Genomic DNA, 27,487 nt, shown 5'->3' with positions numbered 1-27,487 from the left:
AATTTACTTAATAACCGTTGGTTTAAGGTATGGAAAATACTTATACGGAATGAATTTATATTTATATTTAATATAATTTAAATATCTTCCAGAATACGGCATCTAGTATAGGATATGCAGTTTAATATAAACATATTATTCAATGTCACATGTAGGCCAAAATCAACTAAAATAATACAACACTCTGTGTGATTACATGATAACAATGAAAATTTTATTAATGACAGTATCATGTCTAAGTATATTGCCGGTGTTGGTGATGTGTTGTACATATGTAACCACGACATATTTACTTAATTCTAATTTTTAAAGCTTGCAAATTATTAAATCTTTAAATATTTAACAAATGAAGGGAGATAGGTATAGGAAACCCTACAAGAATTGAAAGCTAAATAAATTTTCTACGCGATAGGCTAGTAAGATACAGGGTGTTCTATTTAAAATAAGTAAGTTATTACAGTTTGAATTTGTTAATAGAACAATCTCATATTTTGACCACCCTGTAAGAAACTTTGTTGCAATAAGCATCTGCTTAAGTATGCTAAATAGTCAATTATTAAGATCCAAGAAAGAATTTGTTACTGATTCTTAGATTCGTAGATATTTATTTTTTTCTAAAACCTTACATTTTTATAAAAATCTAAATAAATCAAAACACCCTGTATTTAGGTATAGGGAACCCTTATGAAAGTATAGCTTATTTTTAAAGGTCAATTCAATAATGTCATCATATATAGGGCATTCCATAAGAAAAAATATAACTTTGATATACCACTCTTTTTTGGAGCACCCTGTATAATTCACATTATTTTTATATTGTAGTATTAATGGCCCTGTATATTACTGTGAAGAAATTTTTTTTAAATATCAAGTGGTTTTTCGTACAGACACCGAGGCGAATAAGATGAACCACCCTGTATAAGTAAAGTAACTTGTGAAGTGGTAATGATAAAATTTATTTGTGATGCTAATTAAAAAGTGATTTTCGCGATTTTTTTACAAAAAAATAAATGAAACCAACAATATTTTGAACGCAACTCACTTACTTTTAATGTTACAAGTTTTTTTTTTAAACAAAAATAAACCTTTTTTTAAACACTTTAAAAAAGTTGAAATGAACTTTCCCCGAAAAGTGCTTCGTTTTTGGGTTATTTTACAGTGAAATATTCGATTTGCAATTTGATGAAGAAGAACCTACTTTTGATTAGCTACAACTCTGCTTCTACTGGGTCTACATACCTCAAGCATACATAATTTTTTTCAGTTTTTTATAAGCTATATTTTTGCTAAGAATATTTTTCGCTGAAATACTTACTTTTTGAGTTATCTCCGAAAAACTGTCCAAAAACATGTTTTTTCTGTTAAAAATGAACATATTCACTTGCAAATAACTCAAAAAGTATTGACTTAAGGAAAAAACTCTACAGAACAAAAGTTGCTTAGAATTAGTCATTTTATCCAATTCCGGACTTATTTTAAATGTATATTTTTCACCTTCGAGAGGGGGGTTTTCCCCTCCATTTTTGTAAAATGGAGGGGATGTAGAATTGTAAACTTTTTCTTATATAATAATAGACAATTTCAACTACCTATTCCCAAATTTTCATCCTTCCTTTATTTTTTTTGGGGTCAGATTGTTCTTTGATCGGGCTATTAATTGAGATGCCTTCATTGATGTCTTCTAGTGCCTCTTTTTCAATCGTGATATCAACATAAAGTTACGAATACGAATACTGCGGTGTTATGTCTTTTCCACGCTATTATATGGAGTTGAGGCTTGGACACTAAAACAGTCGACCATAAAAACATCGAAGCATTCGAGATGTGGTGCTATAGGCGCATTCTCAAAATATCATGGATGGACTGCGTCACTAACACGCAAGTCCTCCAAAATTTAGACAAAAGATGCGAAATTATAAATGAGATAAAAGCTAGAAAGATGGAATACTTGGGGAACATTATGAGGGGTGAAAAGTACGAACTTTTAAGAAATATCATGTAGGCAAAAGATATGTGGGAAGAAGAAAAATATCGTGCCTTCGAAATATACGTGAATTGTTGGGGTGTAGTTTCATTGAACTTTTTAGGCGCGCCGCTAACAAAGTCGGAGTGGCCATGATGATTTCCAATCTCCGCTAGGAGTGGCACGTGAAGAAGAAGAAGTGCCTCTTTAAACATTTCTTCTGAGCACATATTAAAAAGTAGTGGGCATGGTACACATCCTTGTCGTACTCCTCTTCTTACAGTAGCGTCAAAATGCTACTCTTTGATAACTATAGAGGATCAGCTATCTCTTGCAACTTAACTTTACGGGTTTCAATAATAATGTTCAGCGTTTTCAACTGCATTATTTGAGGTTGCAGAGCGCTCAGCATCACTGATGTCTGTACGACCGAGTTTGGATTCAGCAAATCATCGTTTAATGGTTGTAATCGATGGAGCAGGTCCCGGTAACAGTTTTTTAGCCATTGCTCAATTTTGACGGTATTTTAAATTACTTTGAATCCATTCTTTATAAAATTCACAAAAATAGCGTCACTTCAAACACTTACTTACTCCGTGGCGTTACAACCCTTCGTGGGTTTTAGCCGACTCGACAACATGCCTCCACTGTTTTCTGTCTTGAGCAACCTCCATCCAATTCTCCACGCCCATCGCGCTTAGGTCTCCTGCTATATTATCTCGCCACCGGAGTCGAAGGCGTCCGCCTGGTCTCCTTCCAGTTGGGACTTCCTCCCACACCAGTCTTACTGTTCTTTGGTCAGAATGTCTTCTGAGGTGTCTCGCCCATTGGAGTCTTCTGGACTTTATTTCTTTTATGATGTTGGCGTCTGGGTAAAGTTCTTCGAGCTCTTTGTTAGTTCTTATCCTATATTGTCCTGATGCTTCATCCAGCACAGGACCAAAGATCTTCCTTAGGATTCTTCTTTCCCAAACAAGTAGTCTCTCTTCGTTTGCCTTTGTTATCGTCCACGTTTCGCTTCCATACATCACAACGAGTAGTATGATTGTTTTATAGACTTGTATCTTCGTACGTCTTGTTAATTGTTTTGATTTTATAAGGCTTTGGAGGACAAAAAGACATCTGTTGCCGGCCTGTATCCTGTTGTTTATTTCTTGTAATCCGTTATTGTCTTCAGTTATTGTTGTTCCAAGATACTTGAATTCTCTAACGCGCTCAAAGTTAAAGTCATCTATGGTGATGTTCTGACCAATTCTGTCTCTGCTTTGGTTATTGCGGCTCATATACATATATTTCGTCTTGTTTTCGTTGATTTGGAGCCCCATCTTCTCTGCTTCCTTCTCGAACCTCACGAAAGTCTCCTTCATCCTTAATCGTGTGATACCTATTAGATCGATATCGTCTGCAAATGCCAGTAGTAAGTTTGGTCCTTCTCGATGAAATACTGTATTGGGTTTTTCGATTCTTGCACTTCTGATTATGTGCTCCAGAGCTAAATTGAAGAGTTGTGGTGAAAGTGCATCTCCCTGTTTTAGCCCATTGTTTATTTCAAATGTCTCCGAGTATTGTTGTCCAACTCTCACCTTACATCGTAACTGTTCCATACACATCCGTATCAACATGACTAGTTTTTTTTTGGAAAGCCAAGTTCCTGCATCGCTGTCCACAGTCTATCCCTGCATACTCTATCAAATGCTTGTTTAAAATCTATGAACATCTGATGAAGCTCACGATCAAATTCCCAGCATTTTTCCATTATCTGTTTTATTGTGAATATCTGGTCAATAGTAGAGCGGCCCGGTCTAAATCCGCATTGATAATCTCCAACAATTTCTTCTGTGTATTCTTTGGTTCTTTCTAGCAGGATGTTTGCAAGGATTTTATAGGTGGTGTTTAGGAGTGTTATTGCCCGGTAGTTAATACATTGCTTTTTGTTTCCTTTTTTGTGTATTGGTACAATAACTCCTTCTTTCCATTCATCTGGCATTGTTTCTTCTCGCCAAATGTCTTGAATTAGCTTGTATATAGAACTGTACAACGCTTCTCCTCCATGTTTTAAGCACTCTGCGGGTATACCATCGCTACCTGGTGTCTTATTATTTTTTAAGTTTTTTAATTGCCTATATTAAATCTTCGTATGTCAGGTATTGGTCTTCTATTTCAGCTGTATGTACTTCTGTGTTTGATGTATTTCTGCTAGCTTGGTCGTTTAATAGTTGATAGAAGTATTCCTTCCAGGTTTTTAGGATTTCCTTGTCGTCAGTGATAATCTGCCCGCTGTCGTTTTGAAGGAAGTTTCCTGTTCTTGCTTTGTACCCGGTCTTGATATCTGAAACTTCTTTGAAGAACTGTCTCGCTTGTTTGTTCCGTTTTTTTCTTCTATATCTCTGATTATTTGTTCTTGATACTCCCTCTTCTTCCTTCTCATTAGTTTTCTTGTCTCTGTTCTTCTTTGTTTATACATTTCATTGTTGTTGTGCGAGGGGTTTTGTAGCATGTTCCTTCTAGCCATATTTCTTCCTGTTATGGATTTCAGGCAATCATCATCGAACCATTTTTTTGTTGTTCTCTTTTTGTGCCCTAGTATTTCATCTGATACGCTTGTCAGAGCTAATTTTATATTTTCCCAAGCTGAGTCTATGTTGTTATAGTCCTCTGTCTGTGTTAGAGCTATTTTTATAGCCTTTTGAAATTTCTGTTCTGTCTCATTATCACGTAGAACTTCGGTATTCCATAACTGTGTTGGTATATTCTTGTGTGTTTTTTGGGAAGCTATTCTTGTCCTTATCTTCGTTTTTACCAGAAAATGATCCGTGTCTCCATCAGCTCCTCTTAGGCTTCTTACGTCTACGCAGTTACTACCTCTCCTGGCATCTACTAAAACATGATCGATCTGATTTCTTGTAACGCCGTCGTTGGAGACCCATGTTTGTTTGTGTATTTTCTTGTGTTCGAACATTGTCGATTTTATTAGTAGGTTGTGGGCTGCTGCAAAGTCTGTTAACCTTGTTCCATTATCGTTGCTGACATCGTGAAGACTATGGTTACCTGTTGTTGGTTTGTACGCTGCTTCCTTCCCAATCTTTGCATTGAAATCTCCTAAGATAATATGCATGTCCTGTTTGGGGAGATTATTTATCAGTTCCTCTAGTTTCTCATAGAAGTTATCTTTTACATGCTCTTCCTTTTCCTCTGTCGGTGCATGGGCAGCAACTAGGGAATAGTTATGTAGTTGTCCTTTGAGTCTGATATAACAGAGTCTTTCATTAACGGGTTTGTAAGTTAAGACTGACCCTACAAGACTTTCCTTGACTATAAAACCAGTTCCGAATTGATGTTCTTGTTCGCTTTCGCTGAAAAATACTACTGATTTATTAGTTTTTAGTGTGCCTTCTCCAGTCCATCTAATCTCTTGTAAGGCAGTTATGTCCATGTTTCTGGAGTTCTTTGACCACCTGAGTTAGGGCTGTAGGCCGATATAGGCTTAGTACGTTCCAGGTTCCTATATTCATTGTCCTTTGTCGTCGCTTTTGTCGTCTTAAAAGATCCGTCCTTATCCGAGGCATGCTCTTCGTTTTCATAACTATGTTTTTTTACAAGAAAGAATGGTTAGTCCCTTGCTTAACCCTCCTCCTTTCTCAACACTTCTTCAATTACAACTTCAAACACTGTAACTCGGTAAATAATAATGTATGCTGCAACTACCTAAAACTATGTAAAATTCTAGAGTCACCATGTCATGATTATGCCCGGGATTTATTGACCGACGTATTATATAAAAAATATATTTCTATTTTTTATACTTTTATTTCAGAGCAGGAGTTATTATACTGGGTACAAGCACTATTGATACCGTATTTGTGAAATCCAAAGCTGAATTTACAGCTTCGATAGAGTACAGGTTGGATCTGCAGACCGATATTGATTTCTCCTCAGGTGCTCAATTGTGTATGAGACTTACACAACCAGACACCTTATTTAGGTAATATATCTTTAAATCAATTAAACCAAATAATATAATGAAAGACAGCTTATGTTTCATTTCTGTTAAAATAGAATAGAATAGAATAGAAATATGCTTTATTGCCATGAAAAATTGTACAATTTTATCGACAAAGCTTATAAAATGTCAAGAAAACAAAACAATAACAATTCAATTTACTAAAATTACATAAATCGTCAATATATTTAAAATAATAATAAATAATGAAGTTAAACAGAAAGAATCAACTGCAAAATTTAAATAAATTGCAAATTGCATAGTCTACCTAGTAATTAATAAGTTTAAAAGTTAAAAGTTAAGCTGCTGCATATGACACCCAAATATAGATAAAAAATAATAAAAATACCACTTGTGCAAAGCGACTGTAATTTCTTAGATATGGATTAAGAAAATCTTCTACTGAATAATATGGTCTTTCAGATAAGTAGGCTTTTGTCAGTTTACGGAATTTGGGGAAAGATTTTGCAGATTTAAGTTGTAGATGGAGATGGTTGTAAAGTTTTTTTGCGGAATACTAACTCAGAGGACGAAGTCGGTAAATAGACGTCAAAGGTAGAATTTCTCGTGAAGTAGTAATGATTAGGTCTTGGTGGAAAGACATGTAATAGATGTTTACGAATTAAGCAAACAGTTTCTAAAATATACAAAGATGGAAGGGGTAAAATTCCGTGAACTTTAAAGTAACTTCTGCAATGTGTTGTTGGGCAATCGAATTGGGCAGCTGTACCAGAACCCCAAAAAGGAAGACCATAACGAAGATGTGACTCGAACAAAGAAAAATATGTTATTTTGGAAGATGCTAAATTGAGTTCATTCGAAACAGATCTTATAGCATAGCAAACTGAACATAGTTTCTTCCTTCAAATCGATATGGAGGGACCATTTAAGGTTGCTGTCTAAAAAAATACCAAGAAATTTTACAGAAAAAGAGAGATGGGAGATTTTTCAGAGATGATCCATCATCCCCATACGTACGTTTCGGTCTCTCCAGACCTCCTCAGTGGGGTTACATGCACACCTCTGGATCTAAACGAAACCAAAATATCTATTTAAGCTGAATTATAAAAATAGTATTACGGACGCTGTAGCGACATCTATTAAAGAAATGAGAAGTCCCAGATGTAAACAATAAATCTGAAACCTCTCGTGGAACTAATTTTTGGGTACATCCTTAACTCTGCCTTTTACAATTTATAGGGCAAGGAGACGACGAATAAAGGAGACGAAAGGGACTCTACAATATACAGTCACATTCCGTCTATTCGTCTAGGAAATATTCCAACGAAAGTTGGTACTCGTAATATGAGTAAAACCGTAAGTTTTACTCATATTACGAGTACCGTGTATTCGTAATACCCACAAAACAATAATGTTCGCATCATGTTCAAAGCATATACTACCAACATTCGTCGGAGTATATTCTTTTTAGTATATGCGTAGTACAAGTATAGTATGTACCTTAAAAAACATTCTAAATTTCATGTTCTTTGCATATACTTCGAAGAATATTCTCGTACCGAATATACTGAGCACATTCGTGTACGTAGTATCTCGGAATATTCGTAAAAGTTTATTCTTACAATATACCTTTATCGAATATTCTCAACACATACTTTTAAGTACATTCTTAACACATACTTATAAGTAGATACTTTTAAGATATCTTAAAAATAATATGTATGTATAGGAAGTATAATATTAGCCTTATAGATTATCAACTTCGTTATTCTTTAGAATGATTAATAAAATTTATGTATGTATAGTAGGTAGTATTGGACGAATTTCATTTCAAAATTGTTGTATGGTAAAAAAGTTTAAACATTAATTGTATTACCGTTTATTATTAAAAATTCGTTTTCATAATTGAAATGACTTTACCATTTCGAGTTTATCATGAGTATTTTTACATCGTTGGAATTTGAATTTGGGTACATTCAATTCAATATGGACCATTCCAGCACCAAAACGTACCAAAATCCACAACCAAAGACTGGTGTTGCCAACCGTCGAGTAAGCTTTTTCCGTCAACTTACTTTAAAAATTCCCACTTTTATAAAAAAATTCCCTCCTGTTTACAAAATCTGAGAAGGTATGTTTAATTATTTTCAAATATTTTAATTTTTTTTATTATATGTACAATTTTAACTGGAGCAACAATGCCCTTTAGAGTTAACTTTTTCCCTTTATCATCTTTTATAATGAAAAGTCCCGCAAAAAGGGAAATTTCCAATCGTTTGGCAACACTAACCACCGATGCACCGATGTTGTTTGGTGAACAAACTGCAAACGGCCACACGACCAGTCTTTTCCTACCTGAATAGAACGATTAGAGATAAACAACGGTAAAATATGAAAAGGAAAACAGGCATTATTTGTATCTGTATCTATGCAGTGTTAAGGATGAAGACAAATGATAAAGTACTAGGACTAAAGAACATAGGGGAGAGTTGGACAAAACGGGATACCATTCTTGTTTATTTTTATTACGGAAAATATGTTAAAGAAATTATTATATTATTATTTTTTATAGGTATAACATTTATTCAAGCACACAAAAACATATTTTTAGCTATTTTTAACGACTGGAAAATAGTAAAAAAAAATTTAATAAAGTCCTACACATCCCGTTTTAGCATAACACGGTTGTATAAAACGGGATAGGTTCACAATATTTAATTTTTTGTATAAAATTATCTAAAAAGTTTAATTAAGTAGACAAAAATCTGCAAAGAAAAATTTACTCTTGAAAAAACAATATCTTCAGTAGTTAGAAACTTAAAAATAGGCAATTTTTGTGTTTTGTTGCAAAATGAAAAATTAGACCTTGTATTTAGGACTAGGTACGTATATCAGAACAAAAGTTAGGTACATAAAAATATGTTGTTTCTTTTCTGCGGTATGAGAACCCGCTTTATATCGCTAGTTAACAAATTAGTAAGCCAACAAATAAATAGGTGGATAAAACGGGACATAAGAAACTATATCCCATTTTATCCGACTTATAAGTGTCCCGTTTTGTCCAACTCAGACATTTTTCAAAACAAAAATGGCTCCTGCCTAAACGTGAAAGTAAATTAGATAGACTACACATGAGAATATTCATTAATGAGTGCTTAATTATATTTAATGGTCACCGGAATTATATTTTTATATAAGTAGGCAATATAATGTAGAAAACAACGCACTTAAAAGTACAAAGTACGTACCAAAAAAATAGAGTCAAACAGTTCTAAACACAACAACTTTTCATCAAATAGTGGTATCAAGGTAAAACGAACTGAAAACGTTAAAATGACTACTGAGAACAAGTTTTCGTCGTTGTCCGATCGATAGCAGCACTAGTTATGTCTCTAGGTTATGTATCCCGTTTTATCCAACTCTCCCCTACATATTTTTATTTTGTTTGCGGTGCTTCAAAATATAATCTATTTTGGTGGTAACTCAGTATTACTTAAATAGTAGGTATCTAGATAAGTACATACAGTGAGGACGTTTTAGTTGGAATAAATTCATTATCTCGAGAAGAGGCGAATTTGGAGAGAAATCCTGAGACAGGTCGATTTTTATTTTTAAATTTTGACTTTTTGGCGTATATATCATATTAGTGACGTCATCTATCTGGGCGTGATGACGTAATTGATGATTTTTTGAATAAGAGTAGGGATCGTGTGATAGCTCATTTAAAAGGTTTATTAATTCTCTATTCAGTAATATAAACGTTAACATAATTGTTTATACAGGGTGTCCAAAAATTATGTTTTTTAATTAAATTAATTGAGAAAAAATAAGGATGTATGTAATCCCTTTATTTCAAAATACATTTGAGTGCTGTCAGAAAACAGAAAGAAATGTTTATTTAACAAATAAACATTGTTTTTCGCTTAAATTCAATGTTAAAACTGCCACCCACCTGTCTCTTAGCAGTTTGAACATTGAATTTAAGTGAAAAGCAATGTTTATTTGTGAAATAAACATTATTACCTGTTTTCCTGACAGAAATAAAACGTATTTTGAATTAAATAAATTACTTACATTCTTCTTTTTGTGTAAATTAATTTAATTCAAAAAATTTGTTTTGTACACCTTGTATAAATAATTATGTTAATGTTTATATTACCGGATAGAGAATTAAATAACCTTTCAAACGAGCTATCACACAACACCTACTCTCATTTAAAAAAATAATCGATTACATCATCACGACATCAGATGGATGACGTCACTAGTATGACATATATGCCAAAAGATCATAATTTAAAAACAAAAATCGACCTGTCTCAGAATTTTTCTCCAAATTCGCTGATTCTCGAGATAATGTATTTATTCCAACTCAAGCGTTCTCACTGTATAAGTACCTATATAAATTTTAGTTACTTATACATAGTTTAGTTTAGCTAAATATTATATATAAATAACTAAAATTTATAAATATGTACTTAGTTTTTAAGTAATATTGTATAATGTAGGTACTAACTACATTCTCATATGCAATTAGAATATGTAAATATAGTAGGTATTTGGTAGAACCAGTAGAACCTAAGATGAGATTAGGTGATGTTGAAAACATACTTCTGAGCAATATAGCACTTGATAGCACGTTCTTAGAATATTCTTAAAAATATTTTCTCCCCATACGAAGATGTGCGGTAGTACGTTTTAAGTATATAAATCAGGGTTGTTTCGTTTTAAACATTTTGTTTTAATCAACTGTTTTAAACATGTTTTAAACATCTGTTTATGTTTAAAACAGTTTTTGTTTAAAACACTTAAATTAAATAAGGGTTTTTTTAATTTTCTTTGTTAATATGTATAATGAACATCGAAAAAAATTATTAAATACATTATATAAATTTTTTAACATACATATTATTTATTTATTAATAATCGGAACAGAAAAAAATTGTAAAACTTAAAACATTTTGCATACAAGAGTTAATCAATTTCTCAAAAATGTTTTAGTCTCATAGTAATCTTGTAATCCAAATCATCAATCTGATCAGTCACGTCATCACTGATGTAATTAAGTTCTTTAAAAATTGAAACCAACTTAGAAGCTTTGACATTGCCTAGTGGGCCTAGCCGATTACGTAGTTTGGAATGGTAAACCGTATGATGAGAAGAGTCTTTCTATGTTGGCTGATGATGCAATAGCTCTGTGAAGCTGTTGAGCAAGTTTCAATGCTATAGTATTTATATTTTTCTTAGAACGCCACCATGCCAATGGTTTTACATTCTCAATTATAGATGTTTAGAAAACAAATGGATTAAAGGGTACACACTTTGCCTGGTAATAATAATAATAATTGAAAATGCTTCTGGATGATAATTTATAATGGATGGATGATAAGTTTATTTCCACTAAAGCGATGATCAAGCAAATTTGCCAAAAAATGAGCTGGGGCCACCACAAAATAACTGACAGTAGACGTTATTGCAATAGCTAACTTGCTATGCGAATTTATAAATAGTAAATAGTCTGGGGTTCCCCAGGCAATTTCTTATCTATTATTTAGTAGAATACTAGATCAAACACCTTCAATTAATGTTATGTTTAAGAAAATATGATTTAAACAATGTTTTCTTCTAAGTTTTATTTGTTTAAAATATTAAATTTAAAAACAAAAAAAACATGTTTAAAGCAAAAAAACGTTTAAAACAAAAAAAAACGTTTAAAACAAAAAAAGCATGTGTTTTGTTTAAAATTAAAAAAACATGTTTTTTTGCAACCCTGATATAAATAGAAGGTTTATGGCACTTCCTTGGAATATTCTAAAAAGTACGTTCTTGGTATAAACTAAAAAGATGTGAGATGTGCGGTAGTACGTTCTAAGTATATAAATAGAAGGTTTATGGCACTCCCTTTGAATGTTCTAAAAAGTATATTCTTGGTATATACTGAAAAGAAGTGCGGTAGTACATTCTGAGTATATACATAGAACGTTTAAGTACTGTAATGTAGTATATACTCAGTATCTGCTCTGCACATTCGCAATGGTAATTACGCATATTCTCAGTAGGTATACTTTTTCTGAAAAGTATGTTCTATGAATCTACTAAGAACATGAAATTGTTATGTGGGTATGAGTAAAATGAAAAATGAAAATTTCATTTCATGCACACCTCTGAATCGAAACGAAACCAAACTGTCTATTCAAGCTGAATTTTAAAAATAAGTTGTGTGTCGGATACTGTAGCGACATATATTAAAGAAATGAGTAGCACCAGAACCGAAATGAAACATAAGCTATCTTTTATTTTTCATTTTACTCATATTTTGAGCACACGGGATTAACTTTCACTTGGAATATTTCCTAGACGAATAGACGGAATGTGACTGCATATTGTAGTCCCTTTCGTCTCCTTTATTCGTCGTCTCCTTACCTTATAAATTGTAAAAGGCAGAGATTAGGGATATACCCAGAAATTGGTTCCGCGAGAGGTTTCAGATTTATTGTTTACATCTGGGACTTCTCATTTTTTAAACAATATAATTATTTGAATAAAATTTTAGGCACAATATTCATAAAGTGGAAAGGATTCCAGGAAGTAAACACAAGATGAGGATATCTAGATACCAAAAATATATTATTCCAGGTACAACATATGCACTAAACAAGAAAAATACTGAAATGTGTAACGCAATATTTAGCTGACAAGACTAATTTTGAATGCTTTCGTGAATGAACCAATTATAAGAGCTGTGGTGTAAAAAGACTTTAGTTTTTAAAATTCAATCAAAAATGACCATGTAAATATTTTATATTATACAAATAAAGATTTAAATAAGACTTTTACTTTTATCTCTTAAATATCCAAGTAAAATACGGATGTGAGGGAACTAGAGTTAGAGAAGAAGATGTAAGTATATCACCTTCATTGCAGTTTTTTAACATATCCAATACATTCAATAGTAATGTCTAATAATTTAAATTGTATTATTAAGTATGGACCAGCTTCATGTAGACGAGATTTAGTAGATACAACATGGATACAATCATGATACTATAAATAACAAGATAGGATCTTCCCTATACGTCCGAGTTCGCGCATCGCATGACGTAACTGGAGAATCGCGAAAAACTCAAACTAATCGGACATTACGAATCAGAATCGCGAAAAACTCAAACTAATCGGACATTACGAATCATTACGAACTTGCAGGTCTCCAGTTACGTCACGACTCATATCTCTTCAGGATGCGCAATATATTATCTTGTTATTTATAGTCGGTATCATGGATACAACATTTGGAGAGCTGTGTGAGGCTGGTGACAAGACACTCAATAAGTGGTGGGAACCTCATATTTCTGTATTTATTCTTCTGTCCTAATAATGGTTCTTCTTCTTTAAGTCTTCTTCTTTTGGTGCCTATTAGTTTCGAACATTGGCGATCATTCTGGCTATAATTATTTTATTAACTGATGCTTTAAATAGATTAGTTGTTGTGGAGAACCATTTCCTCAGGTTCTTTAACCATTATATTCTTCTCCCAATTCCTTGCTTTCTGAATACTTTGCCTTGAAGGATTACCTTCAATAATCTGTATTTAATGCCGTTTCTCATTATGCGTCCGAGATATTGTAACTTTCTCCTTTTAATCGTATACATCTCATACGATTAAAAGGATATCCTTTCTCCATTCTTCGTAATACGGTCTCGTTGGATATCTTGTCCGTCCATGATATCCTTAGGATTCGCTTGCATATCTCGAAGGCTTTAAGTTTTTTCTCCATCACTTCAGTGATTGTCGAGGATTGAACTCCGTAGTATAATATTCCGTAGTAGAAGAACAAGTTGAAATAAAAGGAACGAAGAATTTTAAATATTTGGGCTTTATAATGTCGAAAAACGGAACAAGAGAAGCAGAAATAAAAAGTAGATTGGGACAAACAAGATCTTGCATCAGACAACTCCATAATGTAATCTGGAATAAGAACATCAAGGGAAAACAAAAAAAATGATATACCAAAAAATAGTAAGAAGCATCATGACATGCTGCAGAAATTTGGGTCATACACAAAAAAAACCCAAAAAAAGCATTCTGGCAACCGAAATGGAATACTGGAAAAGATGCTGTGGTCTCACCAGAAGAGACAGAATAACAAATGAGATAAGGAGAATGCAAGTGGAAAAAGATGCCCTTCAATATATAGACGAGAGTAGACTGAAATGGTACGGCTACGTACGCAGAGCAGAAAACACTTGGATAAAGAAGGTTGCAGAATGGAGCCCAAAAGGAACGAGAAGAAGAGGACGACCGAGACGATCTTGGAAAAATGAAGTTGACGAAGCCATGTCTAAGAAAGGATTGGAAGACGGAGACTGGGAAGATCGAAAAAAAATGGAAGTCCTGGCTGACGGAAGGGAAACGGCATTAGCTGTAGACAACCATTTATTTGAGAAGATATGACATCGTAGGACCCTTACTTTTATCTCCAGATTAAGGTTATGGTTTTTAAAGAGTTTGGCCATGTTGTTGAATGCACTCCTAGCCTTCTCTTCTACATTTTACTTCTTGTGAGTGATCCCATTGTCGTTTACTATTGTTCCAAGATAGGTATACTGTTTTGCTCGGTCCACTAGTGTATTCTTGATAAGCAGTTGGATGGTTTTCTTTAAATACCGTCACCAAATCGGAGGTTGCATGTTATCATCACTGTCTTTACTTTATCTACCGTTGCTCTGAAGAGTTCTATTCAACTGCATTTAAACTAGTCTCTATAATTTTTCAGCCACGACACTCTCCTTCTTATTCTCCTCCCCCCCACTTATCCTTCCCTGGAATATCCTTCCTAAACATTTTCGCTCGCAAATAAATCGAAAAATATTAATTTTGTGAAATAACTCTATAGAAAAAAAGTTGCTTACCGTTGCACGTCGTTATCTACATCAGAGATCTAAGTTGACATTGTTGCCCAATTACAAAAAATTATTGAATTCATTTTAAATCAAATGAACCACATAATTTTTGCGGAAATGGATTATACAACAAAACAAGTATGTAAATAAATAAAAACTTTAGAAATAGAAAAAAGAATTAAGTTATAATCTTACAAAGCAAATAATAAAAACAGTAAATATAATAAAAAAAATACGTATAGTAAAGAATAAAAACAAATATGAAGTGTCATCATCGCAACTGTCAAATAAATGTTACCAATTTATGCCAAAATATCACCTTCGTTCGATTACAGTTACAGTGTGTTCCGAACAAATGTGCTTCATAAAAACGCTTTATAATCCATTTATACAAATTAAATGAAACATATTAATGTGTATTTCTTTAAGTTAACATTAATAGAAATCTTCAAATATTATTTCTACGCGTATATAATAAAATGTGTCTGGTGGCTGTAATTAAAGTGTACTCGGCAAAATGATTCAAAAAAAGAACACACCTACCGCCTAAATATTTCGTGTTGATATCATGTGACGTCACAGGCTATTACGCGGATGACGTGCTACGGCAAGTATATTAGATGGAGTATAGAATCATTTAGTCAGTTTATCCATTTCCGGACTTATTTTAAACGTATGTTTTTTCACCCCCCCCCCAAGTAAAAGCAACCAACGGCATAAGTCCAACTTTAAGGTGGTAGGCGCAAAATCTTGGTCCAATGCTATTTAAATGCATTCATTCTTTCCGAATCCTGAGAAAACTAATAAGTATTGTTGAAAAATTTAAACGCCGAATGAAAGACTACATTATTACCGAGAGCCGAAAGTCCCTTAAACCTTCTATTGGCTGTGAGTTTCGACGGTAGCGCTCTCTCGCGGTTTGAAACTTCTACTTTTCTGATAAAATTGGTGTATGTTATGCGACGGAGTAGATAGCATGAGATTTGCTCCATCGCATATCTAATGCTCATTGTATTCGCGAACTCAATCGACTATAGGTGGCAGTGCAGTTGCATGAAAATGGCCGATGTAATTGGGATATCGTATTTTTCTATAATTAATATTGTTATTGATGTAATTAATTAATATAAATAATTTATTTATTAAACGAACACATCCGACAAGCTTTCAAACGACGTCCATACATAGGTTAATGGATGATGTTTATATTTTGATCCCAATTCCTCTAGTTCCAAATAAGCGGCAACACCCTCGCTTGAGCTCGCGAATACAAATTACAAGAATAAAAAACCGCCAAACCGCCGTAAAAATGAGTGGCGCATACAATATTCCATCTACAAAAGATCTGATATGAATATTACGTGGCGCGAAAATGTATTTTCATTTTGATGCAAAACAAAATTCTAGTTTTATTTTAAAAGATTTTTACATATTGTTTGCTAAATTTGAAGTAAACGCGACACAAAAGAGTTTCAAAATTCAAACTGTATCAAAGTTACTCTTTTGTGGCTCGTTTTACTTCAAATTTAGCAAATATTATGGAAAAATCTTTTAAAATAAAACTAGAATTTTGTTTTGCATCACAATGAAAATACATTTTCGCGCCACGTAATATTCATATCAGATCTTTTGTAGCTGGAATATTGTATGCGCCACTCATTTTTACGGCGTTTAGCGGTTTTTCATTCTTGTATCAGGAGTTTTTTAAAGTTATGTATAAATTAAATGTATGAAGTTAAATGCAATGTTTCTCGATTACACGTTAAGCTTTATAAATAGTCGCCTTTGTCGCATTATCTCCCAAATGATCTAGTGTCCATCGAATGTACAGCTGGTTCCTAAAAAAAACTGATACGACTCTTAGTAAGATTTGATCATTTTGAGCAGTGTATTCGATTTTTCTGACATTATATTATATTTATTATGACAGACAAATAATAAAATAAACAAACAAACAACTGATTACATAATATGTTAATTCATAAATTGTAATAATTATTAAGTAAAAAAAAAAGTAAAAAATTGTAATAATTATTCATAAACAAGTAATTTTTGCTGCAATTCGGTACCTAAGATGCGATGCTTTAATTCTGCCCCAAGTTGTTGTCTTTCTTCCCGGAAACTGTGACATCAAGTGACATGATTCTTGCAGTTTTCGCATCTTCAAAAGGATTCTCTTCTAATCTCTCCAAAAGCGTACGATCTTTATGAGCGCTAGATATTTTTGTTCTTCCAGATCCTTGCTTTCTTTAGAGAGTTTCTTGTTCGTTCCATATTTTATTAATATTAAAAACTATTGTTTTGCTTACGTTAAAATGGTTCGCTACGGCAGATAGTGACCAACCGCATCTTCTAATTTCGTTACAATTCTTGCTTTTAGTTCCGTGGAGACATTTTTTGAGGTTGAACAGAATAAGTTATCTGACAAATTTTAAGATTTAGCAGTGACAGTGACAGTATGTAAATAATAAGTATTTATCCTTCAAAATACACTGCTCAATTTTCTGCAAAATACGCTTTAAGAGTCGTCAGTTTTTTTAGGAACCAGCTGTACCCTAGATTTTTTTTCTATTCGAAATATATTGAAAAAAAATATTGAAATGGCCGGTAAATGAACTTGAATTGCCCGTTGCCAGATCAAATTTAGCGTCGTAACCACTACAACTACATAAACCATTTAGGGAATAATCGTTGATTGGATTATACTTTTGTAGCTTAATAACTTCTAAACGGCTTAACCGATTTTGATCACTAAACATGAGTTTGAAACGTATTGACAAGTAGTATCTGATGAATCTAAGGTCAAGTATGATAACTGGAGCTATTACAGGAATTATTGAGCTTGAAAATCCGTTTTTCCCATAAGAAATAGATTTGATCATACTTATGAAGCCAATAACTTAAAAATTCGAATTTTCCCGGATATGAGGTATACACCGGTAGATTCGCCTAGAGTCCTTCTACAAACGCTCAGTATTGGCGCAATTCGTAGGTTGAAATTTTGAGTAATTGTCGAAAATCCAAAATTTTCAAAGTTTAATTTTTCAGTTTTTCGGCTATACTGAGCCGTGTGTATGTCTGATCCTGGCGGCTTAGACACCATTTGAAAGCTTAACTCAATACTATTGATTTGGTGTATTTGCGGTTCTCCTGTCTCTTCTTGAACCGAAGATATATACCCCTAAAAAATATGCCGTTTTGTACCTACCAAGTCCTATAGCTGGCTTATGGATGGTCAAAAATCACAAACTACATCGGTTCTGAATCGGCCCTGACCCCCTCTTCAAACACAGAAAAAAAATTCAGATCGGTTTAACTTTTCCACATACATACATACCGACAAACATTTTCCCTTTTTTAAATAAAAATTGAGTAATATTTCTGAGCTCGGTAACTTTTGAATAGTATAACCGATTTTCAAAATTAGACATGCGTTAGAAAGGTAATGATCAGTAATATCAGAAACCGCAAAGGTCGAAGTTGAATTTTCGAAGTTTTTGGTAGCTTTGGGGATGAGAACGAAAAACAGGCCCTAAATAGGATGAAGGGCCGTAAAATCCACACCTTTGGACCAAATTGGATGGTTGACATATGAATGGGTGAGTCTTTTCCTGAACTTTAAGATGGGAGTTGGCCCAATTTTCAATACAGTCAGATTTAGAAAATCGAAAATTTCGTGTATATATAGTGTCGCGTGTAGGGGAGTGTGGATGTGCGCCACTGGCGAGAACTGCCGTTCTCTGGTAATAGGTACTAAAAATGTAACAATAGGGCTTTTCATTCACAGTCATTTGTTTCGAGCTTCTGTCATGTGTCACATAATATTAATATATCTACGTCGTACGTTATTGGTACATACAAATGATAGAAACCAAAGACGTATGACGTAGATATATTAATATTATGTGACACATGACAGAAGCTCGAAACAAATGACAATCGATGAAAAGCCCTATACCGTACTTTTTACAGATCGAAATAGTCATTTTGGTTGATATATAAACAATGCGTTCTTCCTGGTTGGAAGATGTGACCTGAATCGACTATTCGGAGAGCAATCGCTTGTGCTGCAGGGTTCGAACAAGACGAGCAAGACGCGCGAACTTCGAGACGTGTCTTCGATCGACCCATGTGCGGACGGCCTAAGAAGTTTAATTCGTTCACGAGAAAGTTCAACAAGATCTTGGATTTTGAAGTTTTGTAAGTCAATTATCTTGTTATTTTGGATTTTGCAGAACCCAATTTTATGTTACTTTTTTTTCAATAAATTGTTTTCTTGTTTAAATATTTTATTTTTGATTTTGATTATTTATATTCCAAAAAATTATATAAGTATGTACATACATTTTCTAACGATAGCCAACAAAAAAAATACAACGTCAACAAACTTTTAAAATATTTGAAATAATAATTATGATCCTTATCAATTGTTGAGCACTTAGTCCTGGATCCTGCGTACCAAATAAAAGATTATTAATAGCAAGCTGAAAATTTGTCCATCGATTAACGGTGTCGAGTCGGACAAACTTTGATGTATGGGAACACTAGAACAGGGGAATCTTTAATCGTGGAACGTGATAAAGGTGTCATCCTGACAAGTTTGTGATTGTGAAAAATAGCAGGCTGTTTTTAAGTTTATCCAATAGCCAACGTTATATAATATACGAAAATATGTTTGTCCGACAAAAATGTTGGGAATTTTAATCACTCCTATACGAAGAATATGTCAAATGACATGAATTATGTTGGTGATAAATAGCAGCCTGCATAGGGATTACGTACACTCGATACGCATCGTATCCGCCATGTTTTCCCGTAAGGCGCTATGGGAAAACATGGCGGATACGATGCGTATCGAGTGTACGTAATCCGGGCCCTGATTTTTGCATGAGAGTTTAATAAAAGGGTAAAAAATCAATTGGAAGTTCTGTCCGATAAAATACATGGGAAGTTTTCGTAGTCCGACGTTCGAAACTGTCTATGTAGTCCAAAACCTGTAAGATATAGAGATTTTCGAACATCGGACTACGAAAACTTCCCATGAATTTTATCGGACAGAACTTCCAATTGATTTTTACTCTTTCATTAAACTATCATTGATTCAGTCAATTTGTACTCTACGAGCTCGCTAGTGAGAAAGTTTTGGGGTAGTTCTGATTTCTTTCATTAACTATGGATTTTGGGCTGCTGAATCCGAATATGAGGTTTGACAAAATTTCTTGCCGGAACATTGAAAAAATCGCGAGAAAATCGAAAAATTTCAGCTTTTTTCCGCTTTGCTCAAATCTCGAAAACTATTAACTTTTAGTAAATGGTCTGTTAACAGAAATTAAAGTACTTAAAATTATCTACAAATATCACTATTTACTTTTTTTTAGACGAACCGTTCGGTCTAAAGTGCAAGTTGAAATTTGCCAATTTTTAACGGTCTCGGCAAAACCCACTTTTTACATTGCAAAACTTTAGTTTTTATTAGAATGCTGTCATTTGATAAATTTCTCCTAGTTTTCTGTACAAATAATAAATGTTAGTTCATAATATGAATATGGTATGTCTCTTCTCACAGCTTCCATGAATCCATTCCATCCTAAAATACCGAGAAAGTCTCTGCTTTTCCCTTAGAGCCACAGAAGATCAGGCGCAGATGGAGTCACAGTTTCAGTTGGTGTGAACATTCCCTTCGGATCTGTTATCTTGATTTCTGATAAACCTTGAGGTTTTGTCCTTTCAAAATGTATTAGTTGAACAGCTCTCTGACTTCCATAAACCTCAGGTGCGGGTTTAGTTTTTAGCCGAGGAATAGATTGGTTAGGAGCTATTGCATGTTTTGGTGTAATACAAGAAATGCCACCCATGACGTAAAAAGTGTGGTATCCGTCGATTGTATATACGTTAACCCTTTCTGTCCCAACGCTGCATATATATGTTTTTGAACAAGTGGGTCTGTATTCCCAGCCGCCGTATATGTACGTTCAAGGTGTTATGGTCTCAATTTACCAAAGCCGAAAATATGCGTGGCTTATAAAATTTTAGACTCATTGGTGTCCCAGTGCCGTAGAAATATTTTCGAAAATGTTATATTATTGTTCCCAAAGCCTCAAAATGTTGGCACCTAAGACAGGTCATGCAGACCCATTGCCGTATATATTTGTTCACGCTCCGCAGAAAATAGACCTGCCGTGCTTTACATAGCAGGTGTACGATAACGCTGATTTTAACGTACATACTACAATCGACGAATACCACACTTTTCACGTCATATGTGGCATTTCTTGTATTGCACCAAAACATGCAGTAGCTCCTAAGCAATCCATTCCTCGGATAAAAAAGAAACCCGCGCCTGAGGTTTATGGAAGTCAGGGAGCTGATCAACTAATTCATTTTAAAAGGACAAAACCTCAAGGTTTATCAGAAATCAAGATAACAGATCCGAAGGAAATGTTCACACCAACTGAAACTGTGACTCCATCTGTGCCTGATCTTCTGTGACTCTAAGGGAAAAGCAGAGACATTCCCGGCCTCTTAGGACGGAATGGACTCATGGAAACTGCCACAAGAGACGTACCACACCTACACCTATGAACTAACATTTATTATTTGTACAGAAAACTAGGAGAAATTTATCAAATGACAGCATTCTAATAAAAACTAAAGTTTTGCAATGTAAAAAGTGGGTTTTGCCGAGACCGTTAAAAATTGGCAATTTTCAACTTGCACTTCGTCTAAAAAAAAGTAAATAGTGATATTTGTAGATAATTTTAAGTACTTTAATCTCTGTTAACAGACCATTTACTAAAAGTTAATAGTTTTCGAGATTTGAGCAAAAAAGCGGAAAAAAGCTGAAATTTTTCGATTTTCTCGCGATTTTTTCAATGTTCCGGCAAGAAATTTTGTCCGCAAACCTCATATTAAGATTCAGCAGGCCAAAATCCATACATAATGAAAGAAATCAGAACTACCCCAGAACTTCCCTAGTCAAAACACAATTTTATTGAATCACATGCAAAAATCATTGCTATTTATCACCAACATAATTCCTGTCATTTGACATGTTCTACGTGTCAGACTGGTTAAAATGCCCAACATTTTTGTCGGACACACATTGTTTCGTATGTTATATAAACTTTGGCTATTGAATAAATTTAAAAACAGCATGCTATTTTTCACAATCATAAACTTTTATCGCGTTCCACAATTTCCCATAAATCAAAGTTTGTTCGACTCGACACCGTTAATCTATGGACAAATTTTCAGCTTGAGATTAATAATCTTTTATTTGGTACGTGGTATCCAGGACTAACTGTATATCAAGTCAAAAATTGAACGCAAACATCGCTATCTGACGAAAGTGACTAGTTAGAAATTTTATAATCGGAACAAGTTCTATTTTCACTACATCTGTTTCAAACTTTTCCTCAATACTCACCAACAAATTATCTTCGATAATGACTGTCTATAAATAATTCCGTATTATTTATTTTGAATACCTATAGTGTCAAGTAGGGCCATTCTGATAAACGCATCCACAGATAAGTCAAAATGGATTTCAAGTGGACCAAGACCAACGGCGGGTAAAAATTTGTTAGAGCAGGTAAGCTTTTGATTTTATCGTTGAATTTTGTATAATTTTATTAGCACAGCTATACTAATCAAGATATTTGACACAGATTTAAGTTAAGTACTAAACTGAAACAATATTTGAGCGAACAATTATTATTCTTAATAATGTGAAATAAACGGTTATATACTCGTTGTTGTTTTGATTGGAAATTTAAAAAGATTAATTCTGATGTTAAGTTAATAATCTCTATTTTAAATTTTGTTAAATCTGATTCTAATTTATTAATAAGTTTATGGTTAGATTTAATTTCAATATTTAGAACTTTAGATCCCATTTTATTACATAATCTTATAGATTCCTCAGTGTAGGTATTTTGTCTATGGATCAGTGAGAGGATCGGTTTCGTACTATGTCTAATATGAGGTGGAAGTGTGCCCGTTTTTCGGCATTTTAAAAGGAAACATCTTCTGTTGTATTCATTTGCCAATTTCATTTTACTCTTCGACCAAGACTTCAATTTCTGGACTGCAATGTCACCAAATTCAATACCGATGTTCTGGTAAAACCCCATTGTCTCTGTAGTTAACAGGTATATAATCTTTGCTGAACAGTTAGGAAACAAGGTTGAAATATTGGGGTAGCAGCAATCTCAAAGAAAACTCTTTATAATAATTCCAAGCTTTCGATAATGTTTATTATCATCTTCAGGGAAACTACAAATATAAATATACAGTATTTAACAATTAGTCTAATTAAAATCAATAAAAATTGTTATTTTTGTGCCATCAAAAATCCAAAACACCATAGTTTTCTCTCACTAAACCAGGTGTCAAGGATCCTCAAAAACACAAAAATAACAAAATATTGTTCTGAGAAATGCAGAGCTAATACTCTCACTAGAAACACCGCATATCACAGAACAACCTTACTAAAAATTATTTATATGGTTTGGTACTTACATTATGTGAGGATGTAGAGCCTAGTTGTTAAATACTGACATAACAACGAAATTTTGTCTTGGTAAAAGTAGTAGATAATATAAATTCAAAGTAAAAACTATATAAAAACTTATAAAAATCTGAGTATAAAATGATAAAAGCTAAAATATTCTTTTAAAAAATTTTGTATGTCTAATTGGCATTTTACAAAATGTCTAACAAAATGTTATGGATGTTTATTCATTTTTCTTTGAATTCATACGGAAACGTCACAACCACTGAACCAATTACAATTTTTGATAAATTTCTAATAAATTTTGAAATAGGAAAAGAGCGAAATGATAATACAAAAGTTTTAATCAATGCAAAATTGTTTCATAGTCCATGTTTTTTATTATTATGTAGTCTACACTGAAAAAATCTACAAATTATGTATCAAATTAAAGAAGAACCTGAATTATTAAATTTAAATTGGTTATTTTTGTCTAAAGTGAGCAAATAAGAATAAATTTCACTGAGATGTCTTACATCTGATTTTTTGTTGATCGAATTTTCTTCTTGAAAGATAAAAGCCATTTCTAAAAAAAGTCTTTTTTATATGAGTTCTCAGAAGCTAGTACTTTAGTATGTTGATAATCCATCACATGACCCTCTTTGGAAACATGTTCTGCTAAAGCACAACGTTCAGGATGTAGTCTAGAATCACTTTTATGTGAAATTATTCGAGATGATAGAGTTCTCGAGGTGATACCTATATAGCTCATATTACAACTATGACATGGTATCTTCATCATCAGTGTACCATTTTTCGTCTCTATACTTGCGTATTAGTTCATTTTAAACTATTTTTCAAAATTTATTTTTACAAATTATTTCACAAAATTTGTACATTACTGCTAGATGAATTATTATAATTTTAAAAAGATTGAAGTTTTATTTCCTAAGAAATAAACACTTCTATTGGGACCAGATTCTGGTAACTCCTGTATTCGGGATTTCTAATACTCGCATAGCTAACGAACGATGAATTAAAGAAAACCAGGGGAAATCTAAAATTGCATTTCACTACCTGTCTATTGGTTTACGTAAAAATTCCAACGAATTCTTGGTTTTCTGTACTCAGATAGAAGTAAGCTAATATAAAATGTAAATGAGAGACATATTCAATTCTTCAGAGAGGACCATCAAGCTTTTACGTACGTTTCACCCTCATTAGGGATCTTCTTCTTCTTCCTTTTCGTATGTAGGCTGTAAAGCCTGTTTCTTCTTCAATATTAGCATCCTAAATTGTTTAAATTAACACTTCGGACAGTTTATGAAAGAGGAACTATTATATACTATTAACTTAATTAAAAAAAAATGACAAAAAGTAATTTTAAACAGTGTAAAATTATTTTGCAAAACATATCGATTTTTTTGCTTACTTATAAACAATTAGAATAACTTTTTAACCGTTACCCGTAATTATTTTTCATATTTAGAAAGACTGAATGTTTATACACATTTAGCAAGAAAAACAATTGTCCTAGGACAATTAGGGACGAAGTTAGCCCCCCCTTTTTTAATTCACATGTTCTTGCAAAATAATTTTGCAATATTTAGAATTATTTTTTGTCATTTTTTTAAATCAAATTAATAGTGTAAATCTTCTTCTTTCATAAACTATCCAAAGTATTACTGTAACTTCATCATTTTTTGACTTACGTAGTGTTGAAAAAAAAATTTATTTGGGATAAACAAATTAAATAACTTTTAAACTATTTGGCCAATTGCTTTGAAATTTAGGGTATGATTTAAACACCAGAGGTCTCAGCATTCCGTGTAATAAGAAGGTTCTAACTAAGTTAATTTTTACATAAGTTATGAATATTTATAAAAACTCAAAATTTATGATTTATTTTGCAATTTTCTAAGCAACCAATAAGGATAGACATATTCAGCGAAAGCCATATTGAAGTTTTTTATACGATTTATGAGTTTCTTACTCTTAAATTTGTTTAAAATGCTTCGCTTTTTGGAGATAGACGAAAAAAACGAAAATTTACCGTTTTTTGATCATTTGTTTATAACTATGTATATCATCAAAATCGACTGCAGGAAACATATTAGGTTATTATTATAGATGCCCATACTACTCAAAAAATTTGGTTTCGGCTGGAGGGGGTTGTGTCACCAACAGGATATTTTTTTCCTTATTTCTCTGAACTAGACTTCTGCTAATCTCCCGGTATATATTGTATATATTATATTGTTGAATATCCTTGTGATTATTGCTATTGATAAGTTTTCCACTAGTTTGAGTAGTTTTGCTTGTAAATTATTCGGGCCTGCTGCTTTGCCATTTTTAGATGTATTATTTATTGTTCATCTTCTTCTAGCTTAAAGGTGTTACCTCTTTGGTCTTAAAATAGTTTTTCTAGGTACTTTTTCCACGATATTATTTTGCTCTCTTTATCCAAGATAATGGTTTGGTCAGAATCAATTATATTTCCTTCCCGTCTCCGCCTTAGTGCACCTGTAAGTTCGATAAGTTTCCTATGTATTGACTGTAACTATCGTACTTTGATTTTAGAGTCTCAATTTCTTCGCATCTTCCCATTGCTCATTTTTCTTTCGCTTCTCTGATTTTTCTTCTTATTGTTATTATTTATCGTATTATATCTGTCTGGGTCATTATTGGATTTTCTCCTTAACCAACTTAACCAATCAAAAGGCGATCGTTGATTTTATAACGTCTAACACGCGTCTAACACAGTGAGAGGGTGGATAGACTGAGAAAGAAATAGACAAGACATATGCTTGAAAAGTATTGGGAGTATAATCAAGACGTACATTAGATTTGTATAGATGGATATATTCGAAATATTATATGTATATAAAATGAGTAAAAAGAAAGAACATATTCCATATAAGGAATTCAAATCTGCAATAAAAGTTGGGGGCTCCAATTTAAGATTTTAAAGTAACCCCCCACCCCACCTCCGTGGGGGGTCGTGTTTGAAGATATTCGATAGATTTTTATAAAATATTGAATACGTGTATTTTGCAGTTTTTCGATCTAATGTTTATTTCGCGAAATATTATCGCGGGGTTCGTATTTAAAATTTTAAATTTACCCCCCACACCTCTCCGTGGGGGTCGTGTTTAGTATCATTCGATAGATTTTTGAAAAATATTGAACACGTGTTTTTTAGTTTTTCGATCTGACGTTCATTTCGCGATATATTCGCTTTTTTTGTGGAACTTTGTGACTCACAAATCGTCAGATTTTTTAAATATTCACTCTTTTGCATGTATTTAACTTATCTTAATCTGACGATTTCGAGTTTTTCTAAGGATAGATTTTTTTCGGACCCCCCTTAACGAACTCCCCTGTATTAAGAGCCAATATATGGTAGAGGTACATTTACAGGGTACAAGGTTTCTCCCCATGTGCTAATCTGACGCGCTCGAGTAACTGCAAAAATCCCCGCTTATGCTCCTCTACCATTACAGAGAAGTTAAAACTTCGTTTGTACAATGGTATATAATTTAATTAAAAATAGATTGTTTTTTACAATGGTATATTGTTTTAATATTTTTAAAAATCTTTCTTGAAATTGCTTTGCAATGCACGACCCTGTTTAAGCGTACTTCTGCGTCTCGGCGCTAGAAAACCAAAAGTTAGTATTGAAAACATCTTTTTCTTGCAACATGTACCTTCCTGTGATAATTTCGTTACCTATTTTGATCTGCTTATGGATATATTTCTTAATAATATTAAGAAATATTTTTTTGCCTCCTACATCTATTCATCTAAATTTTATTGAATCACCGGGTAATATCAGTAGTGTAGTTAAACATTTGGCAGAAAATGTTCCTGTTATCAAAAATGATAGTGGTGTTAAAAAGCGTAAGAAAATCCATGTGCCGAAATTTATGTTGGAGTTATATGAAAAGAATAAAATCGGCAGGACAGATGATGAAAAAAGTCCTGATGTTGTAAGGAGTCTAATACCAACACATGCAGGTACAAAATAAATAATACAGGGTGTTTCTTTGGGAAAGTAACATACGTTAACTGTAAAAAGAGGACACTTAGGCGGTCTCAAAAATACCATACTTAATGGGTCTTACTTCATTAATAACAAAGATACTGGGTGTTTTTATATTTACACACTGCA

General features: G+C 33.1%; 2 protein-coding genes across 2 annotated transcripts in view; both read left to right on the top strand.

Moving 5' to 3' along the window:
* LOC126887850 (microsomal triacylglycerol transfer protein) overlaps positions 1-12,754 on the top strand; it is a 188,544-nt gene extending 175,790 nt beyond the window's left edge. Inside the window, exons 10-11 of the mRNA XM_050655745.1 lie at positions 5,778-5,945; positions 12,478-12,754. Of these exons, the coding sequence (XP_050511702.1) occupies positions 5,778-5,945; positions 12,478-12,619 (310 nt within the window). The 3' untranslated portion in view covers positions 12,620-12,754. The remainder of the gene's footprint in view (positions 1-5,777; positions 5,946-12,477) is intronic.
* A 14,255-nt stretch (positions 12,755-27,009) lies between these two features.
* The window catches only part of LOC126887849 (bone morphogenetic protein 10-like), a 42,813-nt gene continuing 42,335 nt past the window's right edge, over positions 27,010-27,487 (top strand). Inside the window, exon 1 of the mRNA XM_050655744.1 lies at positions 27,010-27,333. Within this exon, the coding sequence (XP_050511701.1) occupies positions 27,018-27,333 (316 nt within the window). The 5' untranslated portion in view covers positions 27,010-27,017. The remainder of the gene's footprint in view (positions 27,334-27,487) is intronic.

Source organism: Diabrotica virgifera, chromosome 7 (assembly GCF_917563875.1).
Source record: "Diabrotica virgifera virgifera chromosome 7, PGI_DIABVI_V3a".
Classification (NCBI taxonomy): Eukaryota; Metazoa; Arthropoda; class Insecta; order Coleoptera; family Chrysomelidae; genus Diabrotica; species Diabrotica virgifera.
This window is presented reverse-complemented; position numbering and strand designations above follow the sequence as displayed.